The 22,134-nt window shown below is 37.3% G+C and overlaps 1 protein-coding gene across 9 annotated transcripts in view; it reads right to left on the bottom strand.

Moving 5' to 3' along the window:
• Osbpl1a (oxysterol binding protein like 1A) overlaps window positions 1–22,134 on the bottom strand; it is a 204,914-nt gene that overhangs the window by 77,446 nt on the left and 105,334 nt on the right. For all 9 annotated transcript variants that reach the window (XM_048806415.1, XM_048806414.1, XM_048806418.1 and 6 more), the window contains one exon: window positions 14,355–14,517. In XM_048806415.1, the coding sequence (XP_048662372.1) occupies window positions 14,355–14,517 (163 nt within the window). The remainder of the gene's footprint in view (window positions 1–14,354; window positions 14,518–22,134) is intronic.

The following is a 22,134-nucleotide window of genomic DNA, read 5'->3' as shown; positions in this document are numbered from 1 at the left end:
TATAATATATTTAAAAATGGGGGGTGGAATGGAGAATTAATGTTTAATGGGTAAGGAGTTTCAGTTTGAAATAATGCAATAGTCCTGGAGATGGATAGTGCTATAATTTGGATCTTAAATGTCACCCAAAGGCCCATAAGTTAAAGCCTTAGTACTCAGCTTGCATTATCAAGTGGTGTGAAAACTTCAAGGAGTGGGAAGGTCTTTCCTCCAAAACTGTGAGCCAAAATAAAGCATTTCTCTTTATAAGTTGATTATCCAGGTATTTTTGTAACAGTGAAGAAAAGCTAACAGATGGGTGATAATGGTTGTAGAACATGAATGTAATGAACTTTACTGGACTGTACACTTAAAAATGATTACAATGGTAAATTTTATGTTTTTTTATATGTATATAAAATATTATATAACACGACAACAAAAACACCTCCAAACAAGCAAATAAAAATCTATCAATCCAAGTCCAAGATCTATCACGTTGGATGGATGGATCACATTCTGGTCCTGTTAGTTCTCACCTTAATGCCAATTACAAAAATAACCATATAGAAGGAAAACCAAATTTTTCTGTTTTTAAATGCAGCAGCAAATTATTTTAACAATATGTAGTTAGATTTCAGACAATGCTAACTAGCCTTTCATTATTCTTATTTTCCACTGAATTTTCCCCTTATGTACAGATAATAAAGCAAAGCCACTTAAAAATTTCAAAATACTTCAGTGGCCCCTGGAAAACAGGATAAGGGATTTATGAAACAGTCAAACACTATTTACTAAACTTTTGGTGGGCAATTAGAAAAATCTGTACAGCCCATGATGGGAAATGGAAAACTTGGTATGTACCAAACCCACCTAGTACCAAAATTATTTGGGGGACTTAGAGTAATCATTGTATACTTTGTAGACAAAAAATAGCAAAATGACACTGCAAAAAGACTATTTTATAAGATAAGTGCACAAGTTTACAGAGAAGCATTTAAGGTAGACAGAATTCTTCCCATGTGCTAGCTTAATTTCATTAAAACAGGAATTTAATTTCAATTAAAACAGGAATATTAATAGAATGGCTTAAAAACAAAACAAACAAAAAAACCCAAAGTTAGTTTTAATGTGACAAGTCTTTAGTGGCTCTGACCTTTAAAATTCTGGTCCTATCAGGAACTTAGAACTAGCTTAAACCATTTCAGATTGAACCTGGTCCCCTTCCTCATCAAAATATCCTGGAAACCAACGGCTATGACTAGGTTTCTAGGACTCTACCTTTATTCTGGGTTTAAGAGGATTCTTACCTCTACCCTCTGTTTCTGAGTAAAGGAGCTTTCCAGGTGCTGATTTGTTAATTTCCCTACCATTAAAAGGCTGGAGACAAGGTGAGAAAGTTCACAATATAAACATGCCTCCAATTCTTAGAAGTTATCATGATAAGCACTTTTTAAAAAATAGGACCTTTGAAAGCTAGCCTGAGAACAAACAGTACAAAGGAGCAAAGCATGGAAGAGCTATGGACAATGTCCAAATTGCCCTTCCTCCTGTTACTTAGAGTAACAGGAAATGGGCAGGAAATGCACAGGCTCTAATACCTTTATTGTTTATGGCTTCCCGTGCAGCAGGCATGTTCTAAAAATGTTCAAAGTAATCCAAGGTATGGCTTAAAATATCAGTGCCAATTTTTCATTTAGCCTTAAGGTATCATTGCATAAACTCAAAAATAATACAGCAATGAGGATCATAAAGAAAATAAAGAAAGCCTATCACATTTAAAATACATTATAAACTGAAAATCAGGAGTACAGAGGAGGCTGCCAAGAGACTGCTATACTTTACTAAGGAAGTGATAAAAATGTGAAACAGAACCTTGGCAGCATGCAACAAGGGCTGGAGATATTCTAGCATATCATCTCTGATTGATGTCTAGGGTCAAAATTAACCAAATGGTATAGTGTTGCTTGTGACAGAGTTTCTTAAAGGTATTGGCTTGTCCCTAAACAAACCTACTACTGTTGTAATTGAAGGTGAATCATACAATCCACATTATTGGGGTACTAGAAATCTTTCTTCTTCTTCTTCTTCAGTTCTGGGGATGTAACTCAGGGCCTCACACATGCTAGGCAGGTGCTCTGCCACTAAGCTACAAACCCCCAGCTCATAAAAAATATTATATGCATCTATTTTGGATTACCAAATCCAGAGCTTCCCAATCTGTCTTGCTGACAACCTTTCTCAAAATTATTTTCAGAAAGGTCACATATGCATTTACTCTACAAAGAAAATAATTCTAGAACTAAAAATCAGTTATAGAATAATCCATAGTTAAAAAACAAAGTATTTTCATGAGACTTCAATTTAACAAAGGAACATTTATAAAGTACCTACCACGTGGCTAGGTAAAGGGCTGGTTGCTGAGCTAATTTAGAAAGGTTAACAAGATATGGCTTGTACTCTCCACATACTCGATGTCCACTCCAGTGGAAAATACACATGTAAGTGTGTATTTAAACAAATGTTTGTGAGAATAAGGGAAGAAACCACTCTTAGGGGAACTACAATCTATTTCCATGAAGATATGACATGTGAGTTGTAATGGGAAGGACAGAGGCGACATCCAGGTAGGAAGAGAGAACACTTTGTGTTAGAGGAAAAGCAGAAAGCCCCGGGGCCTGACAGAACAAAGTATGTGGCCACCATTACCAGACACAGCTAGAGGAAGGTGGCCAGAGGGAGAAGATATAGCCCTGAGAAGCTGGCTGTTAAACTGAACAGATCAGAGTCTGGACTTAACCTGTAGGTAATGGGAAGTCAGTAGGTGTGTTCTGAGCATGATTAAGCCCTGGTTTAGACTTTACACATGACCTTAATGTATCATTTTCCATAATGATACATTAAGCTACCATAATGATCACCACACAAATTCGGTGGCTTAAAGCACAAATTTAGTGTTAAAAATTCTGGAAACCAGAAGTCCAACATCAGTTTTACTGAGTCAAAATCAAAGTTTTGAGAGGACCACACCCTCTCTGGGGATCAAAGGGAGAATCTCTCTTCCATGCCTTTCCCAGCTTGGTGGCTGTCAGTATTCCTGGGCTTGTGGCCACATCACTAATTTCTGCTGCCATCTGCATGTGACCTCTCCTCTAATTGCTCTCTGCTTCTCTTATACAAATATTTATGATGGCATTTAGGTCCAACCTGCATAATCCATAATGATCTCATCTCAAAATTCTTAATCACATCTGTTAAGGTCTCTTTTTGCAAATAAGGCAATATTTTACAAATTTCAGGGACTAGGACATGGATCTATGTCAGGAGGATTGTTTCTCAACTTACTTTCTATAATGTGGGAGGGATCAAGTCTGGGAACAGGGAGAATAGCCAGGAAAGCACCGTTAGTCTGTGGGGTCAAAAGGAAGGGGAGGCTGGACTGGGGTATGGGCAGTGAGTACTAGGAGAGGAATGGAGAACAAGAGAAGATTACACATTTAGATTTGAGGAAGGGGGATGAGGAAGTGAACAAAAAATGACGTCCATATTTGTAGTTTTTGCAGCAATTAGATGACAATGTCATTAATCAAGACAGGTACTACAGAAGGAGACAGAACAGGATAACACATCCAGTTTCCATCACACAGTTTGAGATGCTTTGGGCCATGTGGAAATTTTCAGAATACAGAATACGGAATTTTAAGAAATGACTAAGAATAGGAAATACTAAAGGATAGCTTATCCTCCACAACTAATTGGTCCTGTTTCATTCAATTTAGCCTTGAAAAATATATCTCAGAATTTTATTCAGTCGACCACCCAATATATACCAGCATACATGCTAGCTGCTAAGGACACAAAGTTCCTGGTGAAATTTACTGTTATTGAGGGGCAGGACTGACAAAAATCAAACAATCATACAAACAAGTACAAAATGTGAACTATAGGCAGTGCTACATGCTCTAAGGGGGAATTTGATTAAGTCAACAAAGAAAGCCGGGCTTTCTAGAGGAAGCCTCCAACTCCCAGCAGAGCTCAGAAGGAACATGGCCACTGAAACAAAAAAAGGGAGAGAAGAGAAACTTTCCATGCTCACTAACACTGCTTTACTCAAGCTCTTGTCGACTCTCCCAGGACACTAGGACCTCAAATCAATCTTCACTTCTAAAATATTCTACTAGAATTCAAACTGTTGATTAAAGAACATACCTTCTTTTCTTTCATTTCCAAGTTCTTAGTATAATGTAAGCATATTATAAGATTCCACAATGGTTACTTACTAAAAGAATGAAATGTCCTAAAACACCAATCTGATATTATTCTACTTACTTATCTGTTTGCTCCCCACAACTTAATACGCTAAAATTCAAGTTCTCCAGCAAAATCTTATAACAAGACTCATCAAAAGCTGTTCCCAAATACCATCTTGGCTTTATATCCTCTCACTGCCCCTCAGCATTCAAAACATTCACCCCTGCTTCCACCATGACACCTCATGGCTTTGGAAACTGTTTTGCTGTATCTTTGAGTGTGTATTGTTTCTCCACAGAGCATAGTTTTGCCCTCATCTGTCTGATGAACTCTTACTGACCCTTCAAAACACTCCTTAGATGCACTATCTTTTGTGAAGCTTTTTCCAACTTTCTCAGTTAGCTGCCTCTCCTCTGAATTGCTATCACACGTCTTATGTACCTTTGATGGTACATATCACTTACTTGTCCAATAAATTTTTATCAAGCACCTCTTTGTCTAGCCCTATTCTAGGGGATAGAAATATACTGATGAACTAAACAAGACTCCCCCCTCCCCTCTTTATTGAGAAGCTTACATTCTAGTTGTGAGAGATCAATCAAAGCGTATTTTCTAAAAGGTACAATTTGAGGGGGGTAAAGTGGGGTGGGGGAAGGGATAGAAAATAACAGGGTAAAGTTCTAAGTAGGAAATGAAGAAAATGGGTGAGTAAGTCCTGCAGATAAATATCTGGGAAAACAAAGTTTCAGTCAGAGGAAATAATGAAAAGCAAAATCCTGAGGAAAAGGGCATGCTTGGCAAGTTTGAAAACTAGCACTGAGGTCAGTGGGATGGTGGAGCATGACTGAGAGGTCACACAGGTCTCAGGAAGGTAAGAGAGGGTCAGGTGACCTGGGACTGCAGCTTTTATTCTGGCTGAAAAGCAAAGCCATCAAAGGGTTCTGTGCAGAGGATCAATACAGATCCATGTTTGGAAAGGATCTCTATGAATGTTATGCTCCCAATACTTCGAGAAATAAGATGCAAACCTGGAGGCTAGTCTGTTTGGACAGTTGCTGTGATAACCCAGGTGAGAGGTGATGGGGCCTCAGCCTATGTGTGAGAGCAGTGGAATTCTGAGATATGACCAGATTCTGCTCTCTTTTGAAGGCAGATCTGATAAGAATTGTTGGATTTAATATGAGAGAAAAATAAGTAAGAGTCTATGATGGATAGTCCAAAGGTTCTCAGCTTTGGCTAAAGAAGTGGAAAGACAGAACTTCTATTTATGAAGATGTGAAGACTGTGCAAGGGGCAGGTTTGTGAGCAGAATCACGAGTTCTCTTGCAGGCATTTTAGGACATTTGGGAGATCCAATCAGACACTTAAATGAATACATAGATATTTAGATATGAGTCTGAATGCAGGGAGAAGAATGAGAATGGGGATACAAAATTGTTGGGAGTTACCAGAATATAGACTATATTTAAAAGCATGGGATAAGATGAAGTCATCCAAAGCAATGCTGCAAAGGCTTTGATGTGTTCAGGAATTACCTAGGGATCTGTAAACATGCAGATTCTTATCTGCAAGGTGTGTGTTGGTGCCTGAGATTCTGCATTTCCAAGGCTCCAGGTGATGTCTATGTTACTATTCCAGAGACCATACTTTGAGTACAAAAGATCTAGAGAGTCAGTATAGAAAGAAGAGAGAAGAGGTTCAATGATCATAGCCTAAGCATAAGAAGAGTACTGAGAAAGGACCACATCAATAGGCAACATAGGACACTGAAGGCCCAGGTGAGAGAAACTGCAGTGCCACAGCAAGAACAAACATACAGAGGGTGTTCAAGAAGAATGACAGGAGGGGAAAGTGACGTGGCGTCAAGTTGATGGTAGGGTTGTTTTTATAAATATACTGCTGGGGACAAGGACAGATTGGTTCCTGGGGAGAAAAGGAACCCCATAATGTCCCTCTGTGAGTGAGAGGGGCACAAATAGAGGAGTTGGTTTCAGTTAGGGACAAAGTATTCTTCACTATAAAGTACAGAGGCAGAATACAGGGATGTACTTGCATGTGAGGCTTTGGCAGTGGTAAAGAAAAATTTCTCAGTGATATAAACAATGTCCTCGAGTGGAGCTGAGAGGAGGAGAAGGTATTAGAAATTTTAGAAGAGAGCAGAAGTATGAAGCAAGTGTGTAGAACGAACTAACTAGAAAAACATAAATGGATTGCTGGGCAGCAAAACAGATTCAGCAGACATTAACAACCATGGAGCTGAAGGAGATATCAGCAGGGGCTTATACTTGACTCCAGTCTCAGCTAGTTACTTGGGAATTGGCATGGAAGGGGAAGAAGAGGCTGGAGTTCTGCTTGGTGAGTTCAATGTAGGGAGAGTCAGGCATGAAAGTGATCACTCCATGAAATCTAATCCAGGCAAGGAGGAAGGGGAGGACACAAGACTAACAGTGAAAACATGGAGTACATGAATTGGTGAGGCCAAAGAAATGTCAGGTCAGGGTTTTAGAGAGAGAGGGTCAAAAGACAGAAGATAGTAGTTAGATTGTGGGATGAATAAAATTGGGATTACAGAGGGGATGTAGTTACTGAGATTCTGGATCTGATCTTGGGAGGAACTATAGTGGACTGGAGGACCAGATACCTCATCACATTATACATGATTATCTTCCATGCCTGTCTCTCCTCCTAGCTTGCCCACAAACTCACTGACTTCAGAGACTTGATCTAATTATCTTAGTATCCCTGGGCCTAACAAACCATCTGGCACATAGTCTGCACTCAAAAAGTATTTTCAATTAATGAGACCTTCTTAATAGCATTAGGACAATACCAAATATACATGGTTTTATAATGAACATTAATAGAAGCATTAGTCAATAAAACATTTTTTAAAGTGATAATGAACCAGAAAGTCAACCCAAAACTTAAAGGATAAATTACATTCATTTACTAGTGTGTACCTCTACACACACACACACACACACACACACACACACACACACCAGTATGAGTAAGCTGCTAGATCAGTTTTCAATACTATAAACAAACTAGATGAAGAGCCCCTTCCACTGCTCTTGAGACCTGTTCTGAATATTGTACCACATGCTACATATATTGTACCACATGCTACATAGTAAAGTCATATTCTCTGGTACTCAATGTTATACATCAACCAATTAACCTGTTTTCTGCTAAGCAACAGGGGAAATACAAATTACTAGATAGTCCAGAGTATAGAAAAAAGACTTGGGAAAGTCACAGATACAAATATACAGCTATTTTAAAAACAACTACAGGAGAGAATATTGGGCATGGGGATAGAACATAAAGGACTGTATGAACAAAGTCTTACTAAATGGTCTTTATGGACTTTTGAGTTCTTACCAATAAAACTTACGACCTTCATCAAATCCTGTATATTCTATATGTAAACTGCCACTATAGCTGTTATTACTTTTTATCAGCTATCAGCTGTTGCATTTATTGGATTAAATTCTAACATAGTTCAAAACTGTTCCCATGTCACTGTCCTCCACACACAACCAAAGTTCTTACATTGCCACCTCCCACTTTGAAAGTTTTGATTTAGAAAGACATGATTTAAAAGGTATGCCCTTATAACTGTTGAAAAATGCTAAAGCTGGCTTCAGCCTCATGTCATAACCATCTATTGGTATTGCCAGTCTACACTATTGGATTTTATGCATTATTCATGCATATTTCAACCAAAATAGCATTAAGAAGAAAACCTAGCAAGAAAGCTTTTCTTGAGCAACTGATCTCAACATGTTTCTAAAATGGAAATTGGGCACACAGGAAGAAAAACATTTTGAACTTATAATATTCACAGGGTAGGAATTTTCCACAAAACTGCTATCTCAGACTAGTATCAGTACTTAAAAATAATTGTCATAAAATCATTTAACTGGTAATAAATATTTAAAAGATAATTCCTTAGATGATTACCAGAGACTTGTACAGTCATGAACCTTTAGTTTTCTCCCTTAGTTTTTCTTTACCCCTCTATGAGGTCTCATAGATCCAATTTGATTGCAAGTTCCTTGAGCAAGTTTAATCTTTGATATCATCTCATCCTTTCTTCCTCCTTTGCCACTCATCCACACCTACCCCACTGATGCATAAAATCAGCAAGTACCACTGATAACCTTGTATCTGTATTGATTACCAAACATTTTCAAGGAGGACAGAAATATCAATGACATTAATTCAACAACCTATATTCATTGGCCAAGCTTTTAGAGAGTGGAAGATGATCCTTCCCATCCCAAAGAGACAAGTACAACACAACATAAGGCTATTAAAGAGATATAAACTAAAGGAATAAAGAAAGGAATGAACTCTATTTGGAGGAGTGAAGGATGACTATCTAGGAAAGGATATATTTGAAAGATATTTGAGAGCTTTGTTAGAGATGAGGATAGTAAAAAAAAATGAAACTAATTAGGTAGAAATATGTGAATAGGATCACTTTTTTTCTTCCATAAAGTGTCTTTATTTGCTGGCAAAATGAAGTTTTTTTACAGAAAACTCTAGTTAGCATTTGTTTCTTGTTAAATCCTTTTGTTTCAATATGTATGAACATTTAGCTCTTTTCCAAGAAAGTGTTCATTTAGTTATATTTGAAATTTTGCTTGACATAACTATTTCATTCCTTTTTTTTTTTAATTTTTTATTGTTGGCTGTTCAAAACATTACATAGTTCTTGATATATCATATTTCACACTTTGATTCAAGTGGGTTATGAGCTCCCATTTTTACCCCATATACAGATTGCAGAATCACATCAGTTACACATCCATTGATTTACATATTGCCATACTAGTGTCTGTTGTGTTCTGCTGCCTTTCCCATCCTCCACCCTCCTCCTCGAGGGGGCTGCTTAGTCCACTTCGCAGACAAATAATAAACTGAGGTTCAGGGAAACAAAGTAGCCCTGGGGGTACTGTTGTGGCCCTGATTGGCCAGCCCAGGNAACCAACCTAGATGCCCTTCAATAGATGAATGGATAAAAAAAATGTGGCATTTATACACTATTTCATTCCTTACACACACACACACACACACACACACACACACACACACTCACACACACACACAAAAAAAAAAATGAAGACAAAATGTGATGCTTTGTTAAATGTATCTCCTTTTAAATGTTTTACACAATGAAATGCAAATTGTGAGAAAGCAATCTGTTTGCTTCATGGAATTTTATGAAATCTTTAGTCACTGAGCACAGTGAAAAAATGATTTTCTCAAGAGATCCCAAAGGGCTGGAAAATCATTATATTACACTGTTGGCTTGGCATCAAGGTCTGTCTTACCCACCATATTAGTAGATTTCCATTGATCCTGCTTGTCTGAAAAAAGCTTAAAGGAACATGATAAAAGAAAACAGGAAATCACATGGACTTTCAATCTAGGTAAATAAAATTATCCTTTTAAAGAAAGTGACACAAGTTGGCAACTTTTTAAAAGAAGATTGAACATTTAGTGAAAAGATTTTAAGAATTTTTTTAGTTGTAGATGGACACCATATCTTTATTTATTTTTATGTGATACTGGGGATTGAACCCAGTTCCTCACACATGCAAGGCAGCCACTCTACCACTGAGCCCCAGCCCCCAAGTTTCAAATATTTTAAGAGAAGTATCTTTAAGTACTTTTTCATATATTCTCAATGAGGACAGGCTTGATTTAATCCATTATTGTGATTACAGGAATTAAAATTAACTTTCCAATGAGATATAGCTTTGATTACTTTTGCTTGCTCTCATTTAGCTATATATCCAATTGACTAGTGCCATGGCTGCTTTTGAGGCCTAGCTAAAGACTAGGGTGGACTGTGTGAGTGGGGGAATAAGAGGACAGATGGATATGAACAGACAGGCAGGGTTTGGATCATGGTAAGAGCCTTGTAGGCAGCCTGCTGGGGTGGCTGGATCTTATTCATGGTGCCATGAGAAAGACTGTAGGTGGGGAAAGCGACAATGTATCATCTACAAAAGGGTAGTTGTGGATGACTGTACAGAATGAAGTTCAATGGGGCAAAGCTGGAAGCCAAGATAAGTTCATGCTAAGTGAAGTTAGCCAATCCCCAAAAGCAAAATGCCAAATGTTTTCTCTGATATAAGGAGGCTGATTCATAGTGGTGTAGGGAGGGGGAGAATGGGAGGAATAGATAAGCTCTAGATAGGGCAGAGGGGTGGGAGAGGAAGGGAGGGGGCATAGAGTTATTAATGATGGTGGAATGTGATGATCATTATTATCCAAAGTACATGTATGAAGACACGAATTGGTGTGAATATACTTTGTATACAGCCAGAGATATGAAAAATTGTCCTCTATATATGTAATATGAATTGTAATGCATTCCACTGTCATATATAAATAAAAAAATTAAAGAAATTAAAAAAAAAAACTAGCCATACCTCAGGTAACAAAGAGAGCTCACATATGTCAACCCCTGAGTGTACTAAGCACTATTTTAAGTACACTACAAATATTTATTACTTATAATAATCCTATGACACATTTGATGATGAAAAATGATGCATAGAAAATTGAATTAACTTTTCAAAGGGTATAAGAATGGGTAGAACTATGATTCACCAACTGCCTCCAGCCCCAAGACCTAGACTTTAACCATTGCCCTAGATTAACAGAACAAAGATAAATTCAAGGGATGATAGTAAGGTAGAATGGACAGGCCTTGGACTGTATTTTCCTGAATCGGCACACAAATGTCATGAATCGACCCCCAGTTTCTGCCTGCAGGAAATGAAAGAGGAATCACTTAAATGAGGCCAATCCCAGAAAAAACAGGATCTGAGAGGAAGATTAAGAATTCATCTTTCATATATGAAGCTGACAGCTCAGTATAGGTATCTACCAAGAGATCAGGGTTGTGGTAGTCAAGATAATGGTTATCTCAAAGATATCCAGGCCCTTATTCCAGAAATTGTGAGTATGTTATCTTACATGGTAAAAAGGACTTTGCAGATTTGATTAAATGAAATCTTAAGATGGGGAAGATTATCCTGGATTATTTGTTTGAACTCAAAGTTACCACAAGGGTGCTACTAAAAGGGAAGGAGAAGGAACAGAACATCATGGTGGAAAGGCATGGGGGAGGAACCTGCTCAGCTCATGAAAGCATGGAAGCAGAGAGAGGAGGGGGCCAAGGATAAGATATACTCTTCTAGGGTATGTGCCCAAGTACCTACTTCCTCTAACTAGGCCCCACCTCTTACAGGTTCTACCAATAATGCCATAAATTATTAGTACTTCAGTAGATTAATCCACTGATGAGGTCAGAGCCCTCATGATCCAATCATCTCCCAAAAGTCCCACCTCTGGACATTGCTGAATTGGGGACCAGCCTTCAACACATGAGCTTTTGGGAGACATTCCCAATTCAAACCATACCAGATAGTATTTAAAGTTATATGATATGGAAAGTCTAAGTAAATGAAGCAATAACTGAACAAGTCTGTTTGGGAAGGCACAAGGAAGTAGTATCAGAAGGAATGAGGAAGGAATGACCTTAGTTACAGGGTAACATTTCTTCTTCTTTAATAGAAATGAAGGAGGAAGTGGGAACAGAGGTCAATGTCTAAATACTGTGGTGAGAAGACAAAGCCATTCCCAAATGATGGCCATTATGATCTCAATGAATTATGTGGCTAGGTCAACAGTAGGTAAAGAATTTTAACTGAAGGCATCTAACCCTTCAGTTTAATTCACTTTCTATAATATCCCAAATGATTCCCAATATTTTTAGTGGTAAACAAGGAAGGCCACATAAGTTTAGACAAATAAAACAAAACACAGGTGGTCATTCAGGGGACCTTAGGACATTTCCTATGGCTGTGGTAGAATGTGCAGATTAGTCTAGGCACTTGGACTCCACATCAGAAGCTTTCTCAACACAGCAATCCATGAAGTAGCAAATGGCACTAAACAATGTGAATTGGCTCTTGATATGGAAATGACTTGTGAGTCCTGACTTAAAGACTGCAGTTCTTTTTATCTCTTCCTCCCAGAGGAGATAATTGTGGAGAAAAATGTTAAAATATTACTATGAAGAAGAAAAGTAACAGTAGCTACAAAATGTCTATCAAAAAAGAATGGTTAAGGAAACTGTGGTACAATGACACTGAAGCCTTTACAAAGAGGTATGGCCTTACAAAGCCTTTAAAAGAACATGCTAGAGCTATAATAAAGATGGGAAAGACTTCTAAAACAAGTTGAAAAAGCTGATCCAGAGCAATTAAACAGCTACTTCCACGTACATCTTTAAAAAAAAAAAAAAGGCTTATGTACACAAATATATATATATACACACACAAGTGAATGCTTAGCAAAGGTCTAGAAGAGAACATATCAGGATATTAACAAGAACTTCTGACGCAGAGTGTGTGATCAGTTAGGGAGAATGTCACTGGGCTTGGTATTATTATAATTAATTATTTATAAAAAATAATATGCTTTGTTTTGTTTGTAGTACCGGGGATGGGGCCCAGGATCTCGTGCATACTAGAAAAGTACCTTAAACATGGGGGTTTTTAAATAAAATAACATTAAGTTGTTTTTAAGAATAACAAAGATAAGCAGTGGAAGAACCTGAGATCTTTTATATTCAGACCTCAATGCATTTAATCCCATAAACTTCTGAATGACTTCCTTTTGGGGGCCCTTACATAAGGAGTACATGACATAACACCAACAGATGGGACACAGTGTTATGTATAATAAATTTCAGCAGTCTTCAGTGTCGGCTACCTTCCAGCCTCCCAGTCATGTAGACCTACTTTGTCAATCTTTCTTTGCCTTCCTAGTAGGAGTCACTGTTTCATATTTAACTGACACCACCACCACCACCATCATCTTTCTCTATTACGAAATTTGGCTATTAACATTATGTTTTCTTCTTATTTTAATTCTGCCATACCTCTGCCAATGGTGCTGCCATTTGCTTCTGTTTTATATAATGATCTCTCCTCTATTAAGTCTACACAGTACCAACCCCCTTTCCTTGTCCTATATTCTCATACCCTTCTTTACCTTCCTGAGCCTTATCTTCTTTAGTTCTTATTTCCACTCTCTCTCTCACCATGGTTCCTCTCTTTCATTTCCTATTATGAATTTGATCCTTCACTTCACATACACAAAGGTTTTCTGATTTCACGGACAAGTTTTATGAAACCCATATTTATGTATACTCACTTGTTATACAAGAATTTAATTTCCTTCTATAAAATAATTTTTCTCTATTTCACTGATCTCCAACTATTTCCCTCTATATTTGCTTCTTCTCCCCACCCACATATGTCTCAGAACTTCTAAAATCAATTCCCACAAGTTTAAATTCCCTTGGTACTTCCTCTTCTAGGTTGTCTTCCTCTCTCCACCTATAGCTCTAAGTTTTTAGTGCCAGTACTACCAGGCACTATTCTAAGCACTATTTACACATATGAACTCATTTAATCCTTAAAGTACTAAAATAGATATTACAATTGCTCCATTTTAAGTGTATAGAAATTCAGAACCAGAGAGGTCATGAAGCTTGCCCCAGGTGACAAAGCTGGTCAGCGCTAGAGGACTTGAAGTCCATACTCACTGCAGGCAGGCTATGCATGTGTTTCCGAGTCAAAGTGAAGCATTTCCTTTTGCCTGCTCCAGCTATATCAAGGACTCACCTCTACTTCAGCACTAAGCATACTGAACTGTAACCAAGTGTTACTCATCTGTATCCTTCACTCTTCGACCTCTTTGAAACTGTCCATCTTTCTTAGAACATGTGATAGCACCTGGCAGCAGGAGGTATTAAATAAATGGTCACTGAACAAAGGAATAAGTCAAATATGTCCCATTTTAATAGCACTCCAATCCTAGTATAGCATATACTAGGCAGACTCAGTAATAAATTTTATACCAAGCCTTCCTTACTTACATGACACACACAAAAAATTGCAGTTTGGAGAACTATACTAATATATATCCATGTGTTTATTCTGGGAAACTCCAGGTAACAACATGCTAACACGACATTTAGATGGTGGACTATAAATCACCCCCAACAGAGATGGAAGGATTCCAGTTACCTGACAGTGCATCATAGAACTCGTCCTCACTAAGGATGCTGAGAGGCGGAGACCCTTCCACCAGAGACTGCTCTAATTCATGATGTTCAGTGGCTAGAGTTTCCAGTGCTTCTGACAAAATTTTGTTTTTTTCTTGCTCCTGTTCCAATTTAAAATTCCTCACCTAGAAGAAAACAGATAGACAACAGATTTCAGAGTGACAAGAGACAGACTTACTCAGACAATGTTATTTGTTTTTGATTCATATCTACTGAAACAACAGAAACGAAAACAGTCATGTTATATACTCATGGATGAATGAGCAAAATTACTAAACTAATTTTGTTCTTCCCATGGGGCTTTTTCTCACAACAGCTAAGTTAATGAAAACAGATTAAGAACTACCAAGCAAATTCAGCTCAATCAGGATTCTAGATTATGAAGCATGTTAATCAATTCAGAAATCATACATATTTTTTTAAAAAAATAGTATTTCTCAACATTAATCATGAAATAAAAAGCTTGAAGATGGTTTAACAAAATAATGTGAGCCATTCTAATGTTAAAAATGTCTACCACATCAAAGAAAAGATATACTTCCCTAGCAGTAGGTCTATCAAATAAAACAAGTTGTCCAGTAATAAATATAACTACTTTAATTTTAATTGTTCAATTCCATATTTTGGCTTCAATTCCACATCTTCAACTTACTATACTCAAAAAAATAAAAAAAAAAAAACCAGACAGTGTAAAGTCTGGTTTGATTTTTCATCTTTCAAAGGACCATCCATTCCTTGCATGTGATTCAAGACTTCTGCAGATGACTAAAACCCTCAAAGCTCCATGTAACCTAATCTCTACAAAACAGTATGTACTAGACTTGGTAGGAAGAGTTTCACCTATCTTGTATTAGTAGTTCAGGTCATTTAGTCCTTAATCTGGTTGGATTAGGAGCCAATAGGGCACTGTATATAGGAGCCAAAAATGTTGAGATCTACTGTAGCAATGTGCATGTGTGCATGTGTGCGTGTGTGTGTGTGTGTGTGTGTTTCTAGGGATTGAACCCAGGGCCTTGTGAATGTGAGGCAAGCGCTCTACCACCTGAGCTATATCTTATGCTTTCTCAGAAGATCCTTCTTCCTTGGTTTCCTGTTATAAGAGGTTTCTACTATCATTTAATGGTTTAATTTAACAGTGATCAACATAGTGGTCTTCTAACTTTTAAATTTAGCAGTAAAATATGTTTATCAAATATAAAAAAGATATTTTAGGAAGCAGAAACATGCTGGTGATGTTGGGTGTGGATCAGAAGTCTCACTGCTTTGACTTTCTTCTCCCCTCCCCATGGACCCTTGAGGCCCAAACCCAGGAGCTAGTCCCACAGTTGGAAAAGCACTGGACAGGGTGAACTCCCTATACCTCTTCCAGGTCAAACCTTTTGTGTGCAGGTCCTGGGTTCTAGAAGCTGTAGAACTCTCACAATGGCTCCTGCTTTCCTCACTGCACAGGATCTAACCCTCTCACTGCCTGACATTCCCATTCTCCTCCCCATGAACAAGGATGAAGCATTTCAGTCTCTGTTCTGACTCCAGGGCCCTTTGTGGCCCTGAGGTCTTAAGAGCTGCACAGTAGGTACACCACTCTAAATAAGAGAGCTGGATACCACCTAAAATACAATTTTATTGAATGCTCAATTCATAGCACAAAGCAGGGTTACATCTTTATGATCTTGGGAATAGTTCCAGTCCTTAGGTACCTTACTGTTTATAGCATTGAGATTATAATTATTAGAGCTGTTAATGGTAAGCAATAATAAGCAGAGACATAAACTAAAAAAAATTAAATATAGAATTACAATTTTTAGGAAACTGAAAAATATTTGGCAAATATTCCTATAATCTAAACAGTTATTTCCAGAAGAGGAAATATTTGTACTATGGCTTAGAGCAACTTAAAAAAATAAAATATGGTTCTTCCTCCCTCTGATGATTTAAACAATTCACTTATCTAGATTTGAGGACAACATCCAAAATGATTCTTCCTTTGAATGAAAAGATCTATCAGCACTGTTATATTTGTAGATTCCAAAAACAATACTGCCAGATCAAAGTCTTCCATCTCTGCCCACTCTCTTTAGTCTTAACTTTTTCACTTTTCAAATATTAAAAATGAAGGTCAACTAAATGATCCGCTCTAGTTAAAAAATACATACATTTTAATACCTAAATTTATCTAGCAGATTTCAGCAAAATGGCAAATAAATGATCAAGGTCCAAAAATATCCAGTTCCCTCAACAAGATTTTATTCAAAATGTAGTTATAATCCTTTACCATCTAACATAAGCAGCACTTCACTTCTACACATCTACATCTGTTCCCACTTGTTCCCAAGAGAAAGTGAACAGGGTGGGAAACAGGAAAGGAAGAGACTCTCACCTCCTATTTCCGACCTTGATTTTATATTTCAGTTCATCTGAGGGTATTCTTACTAGTTTCAAGCCTAACAGGATCAACTGAACTAAAGAAACTACTATAAAACTACCCACAAAATGGTAATCTCTACCATTATTTAAGGGATGTACATGAGAAAGTAACTCTACATAGCACAGAAATTGCACAAGTAATGAATGAACTCTCTGGTTGCTTTAGAGAAGCATCTAGCAGCATACTTAACTTCCACTAACACTTTTTAGTCAGAGGGATTACTGGAACAAAGTAATTTCAAACCTTCTAAAAATCTCAACATTTCAGAAATACCTAGGGGAAATTTTGCATTTAAAAATGAGTATTGAACTGCTAATAAAGATATTGAAGAGTGCAACTTCATAAAATACTCATCTTACCTTTGAACCATTTCCAAATTTTCCCTTGCTAGCATAGAAATTATTGTAACAGAAACAGTAAATTTTGTGCATTTATTTGTGCATTACAATCCCAGGTGCAAGGCTCTCACTGCATTGACATTATATAGCAACATGTGCATACTGATTACTAGGTTTTAAAAATTCTCAAACCATAGTAATTATCCTAGTTACTATAAAAGGAATAAAGAATTTTTTCATAAAACTAGTGAACTCCAACAAGTGTTTATAATTACATTAGGAAATTTAATTTATTTACTGGGTACTGGGGATTGAACCCACGGGAGCTCGACCACTGAGCCACATCCCCAGCCCTTCTTATTTTTTATTTTGAGACAGGGTCTTGCTAAATTGCTTAGCACCTCACCAAGTTGCTGAGGCTGGCTTTGAACTTGCAAGCCTCCTGCCTCAACCTTCCAAACCAAACCATTGGGGTTACAGGCATGCACCACTACTACCTGGCGACATTAGGATATTTTAAACTAAGAAAACAAAAATCAATGTATGATCAAGTGAACATAAATGTTTAAACAACTCTTTAGGGAAAAAAATGGAAGGGCTGAACCATTACACCCTTTACAGTGAACATATACAATGCTCTGTGTTGGTCGCCCCTGAAAGATTAATACAAATTTAGGCCTTTCCAAGTAGTCTGTCATTTTATCCCATTTCATGCTAGAAGGTGAAATTCACTTCCAAAGGAAATTCACTTCTGCCAGCAAAAGAATCCATCTTTTAAAAGCCATGTGGTAGCCAGCTTATATACGACTCATTTACACTTTCATTCTAGCAAGGGCCCTGTTTTTTGACCTGTTTCAGAGGAGTTTAGAAAGGCAGAAATCAAATCAAATCATTTGGCAAACACATACCACTAAAAAGTGATCTGATATTGGTATTCACAGAACACGGTGTATAATTATCCAATCACAAGCTAGGTGAAATCCTGGCCTTGATTGTCATTCCGATGCAGCCCTTTCTACTGGATGCACTCTGGTGGGTTCAGCAAGATCATCCTGAGCCATTTCTTCTTTGTTATTACACATATAGCTTTGATAATGAAGAAGGTAACAGAAACTTGAAATGCTAAATATTGAGTTTAAAAACACCTAGTTTTCTCTCTGTGAAGGAATAGCACTGATACTTCTCTTTCTGTAGTTATAGGCCTAATAGTATTCTCACTTCAAAACTTTTTTCCAAATGTAAATTTTAGGTAGGCTCCCTGCTTTTGCTATATAGTTGATAAAAAGCATGAGCTGGGTACAGTGGCATACACCTGTAATCCCAGCAGCTTGGGAGACTGGGGCAAGAGGATCACAAATTCAAACACAGCCTCAGCAACTTAATAAGGCCCTAAGCAACTTAGCAATACCCTGTCTCAAAATAAAAATAAAATGAAATAAAAAGAGCTGGAGATATGGCTCAGTGGTTAAGAGTCCCTGGGTTTAATCCCTGGTCCACAGAAAAAAGCTTGAGTTATAACTGATAAGACCTCTTCTGCCCTCAAGTTCAACTACTACACTGTTTAGGTGGAGGAAGAGGGCTTCAGTTTAAATGTGTCCCGCAAATTTCATGTACCGGAGGCTTAAACCCTCCAAAGTCACATGTTAATGGTATTTGGAGGTGAGGCCTATGGGAGATAATTAGGATTAGATGAGGTCACGAGGGGTAGAATCTCCATGGTGGCATTAATGGCTTTAAAAGGAGAAGTTAAAATCCAGGTAACACCTCTACTCTGTCTCACCACATGATGTCCTCCAATGTGCCAAGACCCATCAAGGAGGCTCTCTCACATGCTGAGCAGATATCAGTACCACACACTTAAGATTTTCCAGCCTCTAAACCACAGTCAAGACAAACCTTTATTCTTTGTAAATTACCCAGTTTGTGGCATTCAGATATAGCAACAGAAAGGCAGACTAAGTAAAGGATAGAGTGCCCATGTGAGATGTAAATGGTTAACATCCATAGCCAGTCAATGAATCCACCACATCCAGGCTACATCACACACACACCTCCAAGTTCCAGGGATATTATGCTATGATCCCATGTCTAAGGCATGATGAAGAATAGAAATAGATCCTCACGATATTATAGTACACACTTGCTTTATTTCATAAACTTACAAAGCACCTTTGTACTCATGCAGTTTCAGAGTTGTCACTACCTCTCTCTCTGAAACTCTCTCCTTGCTATCAATGCTTTTTCAAGCGTAATGAATTTCCGTATCCTGCTGGAGACCATAGGGAAGGTCAACAGCAGAATAAAAGGATCTCTTAAGATGCTATCATAACAACTTGAGTAAGAGATGGGTATCAACAACGGAATTGCCAAGAAATGTCATATTCTAGACATATTTTGTAGGAAGGCCTAAATGTTTTGCTGAAAGACTGAGATGTGAGAAAAAAGAGGAATCAAGGATGACACTGTGGTTTCACGCTGAGCAACCAGGATAGAGTTATAATTGCCTAACATGGGAAAGAATGCAGGAGGACAGGGACAACTGAGAACTCAGTTTCACATATGGAAAACGTGAGGAGCTAGCAGACAGCAAGTGCAGATGTCACATGGGCAACCAGATATCAAGCCAGGTCCTTAAGGAAGAAATTATATGTTTTAAGTCTTATGACTAGATATGATCACTAAGGAAGAAAGATAGAAATGCAGAGAAATCTAAGGACTAAACCCTAGTAGAAGAGATGAAAAAGAACTAGCAAAGGAGAATGTGCGTGTGCGCGGGCTGGGGGTGGTGGCAGAGAGGTAAGAGGAAAACCAGAAGTGTGTTGTATCCTGGAAGCTCAAGAGAGGTACTACTTATAGGAGGAAAAAAATTATCAATAATGAAAAACTGATGGCAGATCAAATAATATGAGAACTAAGAGCAGAGAACTGTATTTGGTAATACAGAGATTGATCATGAACTCAAGAGTAGTTTCAGTTAGTGCTGAGAGGATGTTGGAGGTGACAAGTGGGTCAATAAAGAGGAGAGAGCAACTACAAACATTCCTTAACTTCTGCTCAGAAGAGAAAAAGAGAATTGGAATGGTTGCTAGAAGTGGTTTGGGGAGTTAGTAAGGTTTTACACTGATGGAAAGGTTCAATAGATAGAGCAGAATTAATGATGTTCAAATAAGAGAATTGCTGCAATGATGCTGTTGGGTTTGCAAAAGGAAATGTGCTGTAACCTACAGGAGTACAGCTGGTCTTTGCTTAGGTCTTGGACAGTTCATACTTAGGTGCAGAAAAAAAAAGCTGTGTGTGTGTGTGTGTGTGTGTGTGTGTGGATAAGTGTGGATAGGTGGATAAGTGTAACCTGAAGTTTGCTTCTAATTGCTTCTGTTATCTCAGTGCAATTGAAGAATATAGAGAACAGGAAACAGACACAGACAACCTATTGGTGCTAGCATATGGATACACTAAAAAAAATCTCTACTCTTTTTTGAAATGTCAAAATGTACACAAAATGAAAGGAGTTCACCCTGAGATTAAAGATGACATGGATCCCATGACCCCATTAAAGCCTCATTCACATTAACCTGTCAACCCAACACATGGAAACACCCTCAAGTGTTTTCCCTTTGCTTACATCTGATGTGAATGGCAACCAGCACCATTTAAAAAGTCCACCTTTATTACAGACAATGCTCTCTTTCTCAACTCAGTTCAAGAAAGAAATGCCTTTCTCAATTACCTCTGTATGTCTCTGCACTTGGATGAGGAAGAGACAGATATGGTTTACTGATATGTGAAAGAAAATGACCTCAGTGGAGCTTATTAAAATGGCAATTTCTGCTAATAACTGTTAATTCCTTTCAAAAGGTATCTTTAGACATTTAAATCAAGGAAGAATTTAAAGATAACTCCACACCCAGGGCAGAGCCAATAAACAGGTACTTAGAAACACTTGCAGGGAAAATACTTGATAAGTAATGGGATGGGGTTAAAAACAGGGTGATAATGACGTTTGGAAAAACTCAATAAAAACCCAGAATATTTGATTTATTTTTGTCAGAATGACTTAAAATCAATGGGAGATTAGTGATAATAACAAATGACAACATAAAAATTGTTTCATTTTTACACATCTTTTAAAAAACAAAGAGAAACAAGCTTCTGAAAGTAGCATTTGCTCCCACTATATGCTAACAATAGGGATTCCATGCAAGTTTATTTCACTGTTCTGTTCATGGCTCTGGCTTAGAATAATTTTGTACAAAATCTCATAATAATTTGCTCTTCAATTGAAAAATTGAACCACTTGACACTGATTGTAATACATTAGGAATCTCTACAATAGCTTAAATTTCCTTCATTACATACCTTTTATAACCTCAAAGCAGCACTTATAGGATTAGATTCCTACAAGCAGTATGAACTTTAATGTATAATTTTCAAATTATTCCAGATTATAGTATAATGGGTTAAATATTTCAAAATTAGGCAAACTATTTTTAAATGAATAAATATTAAGGTGGATAATAACAAGAGGAGAGGTGAGAAAAAGAGCAATCCAAGATAGTCTTGATAGGATCTCTTTCACTATTATTAGTATTTCAAAATTTACAAAGAGAGATATAATTTAAGTGCAGAACCTTCAATAAAAAAATCTCCAAAAATCTCTTTATTCCTAATTTCATTATGAGTTTGTCTAGTTAAAAAAAGGTGACTTTAATTTCATAAGCATTGTATGGTTCTAACCATTGTGTATGGTTCTATATATACACATAACTAATTTTAAGTCTATTGCAAAGTTATAGATACGTGGCATTTTTGTGTATTTTTAAGGTTATTAAATCCTTACAACTACTATGAGGAATATATGTGTATGTGTATGTGTATGTGTATAAAAACAGAAGATCAAAAATTTTAAGAAAGTTGCCAAAAGTCACCAAGATCATTTATCCACATCCCACTAGTTTCCCAATCCATGATGCTGCCAATAA

This window comes from Marmota marmota, unplaced genomic scaffold, assembly GCF_001458135.2.
Source record: "Marmota marmota marmota unplaced genomic scaffold, marMar, whole genome shotgun sequence".
Taxonomy (NCBI): domain Eukaryota; kingdom Metazoa; phylum Chordata; class Mammalia; order Rodentia; family Sciuridae; genus Marmota; species Marmota marmota.
Note: the sequence above shows the minus strand (reverse complement) of the source record. Positions and strands in the feature narration are given on the sequence as shown.